The sequence below is a fragment of the Cervus elaphus genome, chromosome 1, assembly GCF_910594005.1.
Source record: "Cervus elaphus chromosome 1, mCerEla1.1, whole genome shotgun sequence".
Lineage (NCBI taxonomy): Eukaryota > Metazoa > Chordata > Mammalia > Artiodactyla > Cervidae > Cervus > Cervus elaphus.
Genome location: NC_057815.1, coordinates 80,267,064 through 80,274,012, shown reverse-complemented (window position 1 = coordinate 80,274,012; position 6,949 = coordinate 80,267,064). Strand labels below are relative to the sequence as shown.

The 6,949-nt window shown below is 42.4% G+C and overlaps 1 protein-coding gene across 5 annotated transcripts in view; it reads right to left on the bottom strand.

Moving 5' to 3' along the window:
- Nucleotides 1-933: 933 nt before the first annotated feature.
- Nucleotides 934-6,949, bottom strand: part of LOC122698482 (intraflagellar transport associated protein) — a 63,897-nt gene continuing 57,881 nt past the window's right edge. For 3 of the 5 annotated variants that reach the window (XM_043909580.1, XM_043909569.1, XM_043909589.1), the window contains one exon: nt 934-1,180. In XM_043909580.1, coding sequence (XP_043765515.1) covers nt 1,022-1,180 — 159 coding nt within the window. In that variant the 3' untranslated portion in view covers nt 934-1,021. Of the gene's footprint in view, nt 1,181-2,457; nt 2,513-2,853; nt 2,925-6,949 lie in introns of all 5 variants that reach the window. The other 2 variants (XM_043909606.1, XM_043909598.1) reach the window with 2 other exon arrangements.

Below are 6,949 nucleotides of genomic sequence, written 5' to 3'. Positions count from 1 at the left end.
CCCCTATCAGCCATGGATGCAGCGGAGTGACAGAATAGAATTCTGTAAGGATAGAGGCCACCCTGGTGGCTCAATCAGTAAAGAATCCATCAGCAATCCAGGAGACTGCCTGCAATGCAGGGGACCAGGTTGCATCCCTGGATCCGGAAGATCCCCTGGAGAAGGAAATGGCAACCCACTCCAGTATTCTTGCCTGGAAAATTCCATGGACGGAGGAGTCTGGCGTGTTACAGTCCATGGGATCGCAAGAGTCGGACACGACTGAGCGACTAAACCACATAAACCATAGAGAGCAGTTTGGCTTTGTTAGATGCATCGCCAGGGCTTCCCCAGTAGCTCATCTGGTAGAGAATCCACCTGCAGTGCAGAAAACCCCAGTTCCATTCCTGGATTGGGATGATCCGCTGGAGAAGGGATAGGTTACCCACTCCAGTATTCCTGGGCTTCCCTGGTGGCTCAGACGATAAAGAATCTGCCTGCAATGTGGGAGACCTGGGTTCAATCCCTGGGTTGGGAAGATTCCCTGGAGAAGGGAACAGCTGCTACCCACTCCAGTATTCTTTCCTGGAGAATTCCATGGACTGTATAGCCCATGGGTCACAAAGAGTTGGACACAACTGAGCTACTTTCACTTTCACTTTTCAGACGCATCACCTAGTGAAAAGACTGGTGGTGTGGGCATGCTCAGTTGTGTCTGACTCTTTGTGACCCCATGGACTGTAGCCCCCCAGACTCCTCTGTCTATAGGATTTCCCAGGCCAGAATACTGGAGTGGGTTGCCATTCCCTTGTCCAGGGCATCTTCCCGACCCAGGGATTGAACCCACATCTGCTGCGTCTACTTGCGTTGGTAGGCAAATTCTTTACCACTGTGCCACCGGGGAAGTCCACTGACAAATAACCCCATAAATCAATGCACACACATACATTTCCATAAAGGGGATTACAACAGGTTTATCTTTTAATTTCATGTTACTTGAGCAAGAACAAAATAAAAATAAATGTAAAGAGGTCTGGGTGGATCAGTCATGGGGCTCCTCTAAGTCTGCGCTCTTTGTCTTCTGCTTGGATAGCTCTTTGATGGCATTCATCTCTGCAGGAGTGAACTTGGGGGTTAGCACCACCGCATCGTAATCGAATTCTTCATCAAGTGAGAAGGGCTGAACTTCGTCTCCAACGATCTATAAAAGGTAACGAAGGAGGAAAATCATACATAATCATTGTAAATGAAGATAAAGCTGAAAACATAAACTCCCTATTAATATTTAATTAAACTTTTTTTAGACTTCAGCACTCTCAGCTGATTAAGCTGTTTTTAAGTAAAGGAATAAATTCAATTATTCAATTTGACCTAATTTAGGCCTTTTAATATGCCCCATTTGTACCATCCTGCATCGGAATGAATATCATTAGCTAATTCCACCCACGGCAAGAATCAGAAAGTCTCTCTTGCACACATTCAATACATTTTTACCATTTGTAGCATAAGGGCTACAGGCATATGGAAAAACCAAGTTTGCTGTTGTTCAGAGGCTAAGTCCTATCTGACTCAGGGTCTTTTCCAATGAGTTGGCTCTTCACATCAGGGGGCCAAAGTATCTGAGCTTCAGTTTCAGCATCAGTTCTTCCAATGAATATTCAGGGTTGATGTTCCTTAGGATAGACTGGTTTGATCTCCTTGCAGTCCAAGGGACTCTCAAGAGTTTTCTCCAACACCACAATTTGAAAGCCTCAGTTCTTCAATGTTCAGCCTTCTTTGTGGTCCAGCTATCACATCCATACATAACTATTGGAAAAACCATAGCTTTGACTCTATACAGACCTTTGTTGGCAAAATGATGCCTCTGCTTTTTAAGAGTTATATTCAAATGTGAGAAAATAAACCCTAAGATTTTGTTCAATCTTAAAGACATTCTTATTTTTAGTATTTACTAAAAAAGGCTTGTATCCAAAAAAAAGCATTCATTTTTGAAGATAAAAATACTCTATGCTTAACATACTTCTTCAGATAGTACTTGGGCCAATAACAGCAGGAATTAAAATACATAGTGTCCCCCTTAAAATAAAAAGTCCAGGATCCTTTCTTCCCACCAAGAATTTTAAAATATTACAGAATTTATTTGCAACTCAGAGTAGCTACAAAGAGAAATGATAAATTTGTACCTGCTTATTCATAATCTGTGAATTTTAAAAGACTCCCTAAAGGAAGGTAGTTTAAAAAGTGTATTTTCCAATAAACAAAAGAGAATGCTTTAAATCTCATTGTATTACCCCTTAGAAAGCCTCTCCAAAATCAAATGGTGTGTGATACAATGAGATCACCCAGTACTTCTTTGTATCTCTATATTATGTATGATGATGCTGAAATAATTGAAAACTATGGCTTATGCAAGAGTAAAAAAAAATGCCCTGAGGCTATCATCAGCTTTAAATATTCTTGCATGGAAAATGATCTCACTGAGTGGCTTTTGCAATGTTCTTGAAAATGGAGCATCTCACTCAGAAGCTGTGTGCTGTTTTCAAAGATGCGAAAAAAAGAAAAAAACATGAGAAGTAGATATCTCCTATCTGTTTAGCAAGTTGCATTTTGTAGTTGGGTGTGCAGTGCTAATAGCAAACACCAAGCCGTCTATCATCCTTTCTTAGTAAAACCAGCAAGAGAACAAATTTCACAGACTTGTTCATTTCCTCTTTATTAGAAAGTGTCTGTGCTTTCCTGACAAAGGTAATGATGGCACCTGTGACTGACTGAGTTCCCACCACACACGAGCCCCAGTACTAGGAACTTTGTGGGAATTAGCAGTAATCTTCAAACAACCCATCTTACAAAGCTCTAAGGGGTTAAGTAACTTACCAAGGCTGTACAATTAGTAAGGTAGAGAAGCAAGATTTGAATCCCAGGTGATCTGTAGATAAAGCTTCCACCTTCTCAACAAAAAAAAAACCAGCAAAAATCAACCTTGAAGTTTCACTAAGCCAAATCACATCTCTTTGGGAGAAAAGATCTTTTCTAAATAAGCTAAAAAATTCTCCCAGTCTACCATAAAAAAATGCACTCAAGGATCCACATAATACCGTGACTGTCTTTAAAGGAGCAAGTGTATACAGGAATCAAATCAGTCTTCAGAGTCGCTGATCTCTCCATTCTGGTCACTTTCTGAAAATTAAATTTCTCATCACCAGTGGGGTAATAGGGCTAAGACCAGCTCAAGTGAAGAAACGTGTACACCATGACACCAAGTGCTCATTTCCTGAACAGAAGCGTCCTCGCCACCTCCAGCTCTGTCCGGCAGTGAGCTCTGAGGCCTCAGGCCTGGTCCTGGCAGAGGACGAGGACTCCCCCCTCTGCCTGTGTCTTCTGGCCAACGGGATTCCTGCTGCCCTGCAGCCTGGTTAGAGGCCTGACACCCACATGCCCACCAAGCTCCCAGCTGCCCACCGCACCAGGACTTGGAACCCTGTCCTGAGGCCTCTGAGACTTGCTCAGACTTCACTGGCCATTATCAATAGACGCAGTCACTCTGCCTTCACCCACCTCCCTCTGAGACAGGAGAGCAGGTTCAAATTCAACAAACCTCGTTGCTGAGCTAAAATCTCAGCAAGATCATACCATCCTTCTCGAACTCACTCACACCACATGAACAGCCCTCACATTCCCACCTCCCTCCCCTCCACGTGTTCACTCCATAAACAGCTATTGAGCGTTTAATGTGAACTGGATACTGGGAACACACAAAGAAGAAGAAAAGCAAAATCTGTGTCCACAAGGTTTTGTAGCTTCAGGGAGAAGACAGAAGTAAGGGAGTGATTTCACGATCGTGCTCCATGCTCCCCAACAGAGGGATGCAAAAAGGGCTACGCAAGCATGGAGGGCAAAGTGCTGAAGCTTAGCTTACTTCCAACTGAGCATGGCCACTCTCCAGAAAATCCCACTCAACTCCCCACTCAACACCCTACTCGCGACCCACCTTGTATCAGCAACCCAGACAGAGCAAGGCTGGTGTGCTGAACTTCTAGACTCTCTTGACAACGGCTGACTCCCACGGTCAAGTTAGTCCTTTCTCCCAGACACGGCCCAGCCCATCACCTTCTTACCACTCTCCCTTCCCAAGGGTCCCAAGGCACCTCTCGGCCACAATATTCAATATTATGGAACTGGAGATATAGACATTAATCTTTAAGTGGAAAGTTTTTGTTTTCCGTAAGTTCTTCTTCACACACTTAAATTTTTCTCTATTATAGAGCACAATTTCCTTCATCAGTTATTTGGTATTAACTTAAATGGCGCCAAGGAATAAGTTTTTAGCTAGCCAATAAATATATGATGCCAATGCAAGAATTATTCATTTACAATACACTTAAAAACATAAAAATATATGTAAAAATATAAATGTCTTCACTTAGAAACTCAGTTATTAACAGCAGCTCTTATTGTTAGATTAATTCCTTTAGGCAATCAGTTAAATGCTGATGTAGATAATAAAAGAAAGAAACCAAGGGTGATAATAATTTCTTATTTGCAACGCCAAAATATGATACTCAAGACATTTTAAAACTGGGTGTATCACTGTCACTCTGCATTGCAAGGTGGCCAGTACATCTCTGGATCAAAATGTCAGAGGAATAGTCTCCTGCAATCATTCAGATATATTCCATTCTTTTCACGAATGTTTATTAAAATCCAGGTGCTGCGCTGGGTGCTGAGGATACAAAGCTGCAGACTTGTATGAAATCACAGAGAAATGATTTAGATACATAAATGAACAATTATAGTAAAGTGTAGTAAGTATACATGATATAGTTAGGAGGCAATAGGAAAGAGAAGCAAAGCCTAACCCAGCCTAGATTAGAAGGCCTTGGGAAGGAAGCAGGGGAGGCTTCCTGGAAGAGGTGCTATCTAAGCAGACTCTTCAAAGGTAATATTATTTAACAAGGTTGAGGGAAAATGAGCTTAGGACAAAAGCAGGTCTCATGAGCAGAGGAGGCCAAGTAAGAAAGACACAGAATTTCACGTATGTAGATCTGCAAGTAGTTCAGTGCTGTCAAAGCAGAAAATGTCAGGTAGAGAGCAGCAGGAGATGAGGATGGTGGCAGACCATGACAGGTCTTGTATGCTATTTTTCCCAGAGGTGATGAAAAGTCGCTGAAGGATTTTTTTTTTTTAAAGCATGTAGATACTTGGTCATCTATGCATTTCAAATAAATTCCTTCCCTCATTCCAATGCTAACTGAGACAAGTGCTGGAGACACAGGCGCGGTGCAGAGAACAGGATGCCCTGCCCTCTGCGAGGGTACATCAAGATAAGTCACTCTGAAGATGGAACAAAGGGTAGGCTTGGAGTCAGGAGTTGGCGGAAGCAGTCCAGACAAGAGACAATGAGCACAGGGCACTGAGTGCAGACCCTGGAAAATGTCAGAAAAACTGGCAGCGCTTGCTGGCTAATTTGGATACGGGAAGGGACGAAGGGCAAGAATACAGGAATGGAAGCAGGTAAAGACAAGCTCAGTATTTAACATGCTGATTCGAATGTTCCTTAAGGAATCCAGATAGAATTGTCAACCGCAGCTGAACACACAAACCTGGGGCTCAGCAAGAGGTCTGAAGCTCTAGAGATACAGGTTTGGATACAGAAGCACGCAGGGGAGTCACCTAGAGATGAAAACGGATCCATGTGGGCAAGTGGGGAGAGCTGCAGGTTGAGCATGGGACCCTGAGGAACACCAGCTCCTAAGGGGAGCATGGCAGGAAGCCCCCAAAGGAAGCAGGGCAAGAACACCCAGAGAAATACACCCAGGGGGAGCCAGGAAGAGAAAACCAGTGGGCTGTGAGCGTCAGGCAAGATCAGCGGTGAAAACCGCAGTAGAGAGACCCATTAAAGACAGAAAAGTGTCCACTGGCATTCAGCAGTAATAAAGTGCTCGGTCCCTTTATTCTGAATACGTCCAGGCAGATGATCAGCACAAGGACATTTTGCAATGAACTGAATGAGGAATGAGGGGAAAGGAAGCAGAGACAAATAGGGGAGCTAGATCCAGTGGTTTCTGAAGCCTACAGGGAAAGTGAGAAAAAAGGACAATAGCCAAGAGGGGTCCAAGGGAAAGGGGAGGCTATTTTTCCTTAGTTTTACTTCATTTTGTTAAGAATGGGAGAGTCTTAGACGTGTTTACATGTTGAGGGGAATGGACCAATAGAAAAGGAAAAAGAGAATGACCCTAACCATCTTATTATACCAGAAAGTCACTCCCGGTAGCTAGTAAAAATTTTTTTGATTATTTGCTCATTCAGTATTTGCTATGTCTTCTATAGACAGCACTGAATTCAGCACAAGTTCTGACTTTTTTGCATTTCAATTAAGTAACCTTATAGAGACACACACAAGTGAATGTAGAGTCTTCTAAGACAAGGGGCATACATATAATTCAAAGTGAACCCTAATGTACCCTGTAGTTCAGAAGACTTCGCTATGATCTTCAAAATGACAGCTTTTCAGCCACAGTAAAGCTGCAGTTCTATTTATGCATTTCAGCTGTTGGCTACTGTGGCACACTTTGGGAATTCTCTTCTTTCAAGTTGGGTTCATTTTCGGGTTCTAAGCTATAAGGCTCCGAGGTTTTTAGATTGCAAACTGAACTTCTGATTTATTTCAAAGAGCAGAATTTGTGCAATGGGACACCAAATCCCCTGCTACTAAACAGAAAACAACTGTGAATTAAGTTATTAACTTGTTATTTTTGCCTAAGGAGCTGAGAGAAATATAAGGATTTCAGGTGTCTAATTTCAAATCTAATTGAAATCTTTTTGTAGCCTCCCAGGGAATAGAATTTGTACACTATTAGAAAACTGCTGGTTTTCTTAAAATTATTTCTGTGACTTATTCTAAGAGGGGCACTGTTACAGGAAGAATCATTTTCATTCACAGTACCACATAGGCAAATTAAAGAAAATAAAA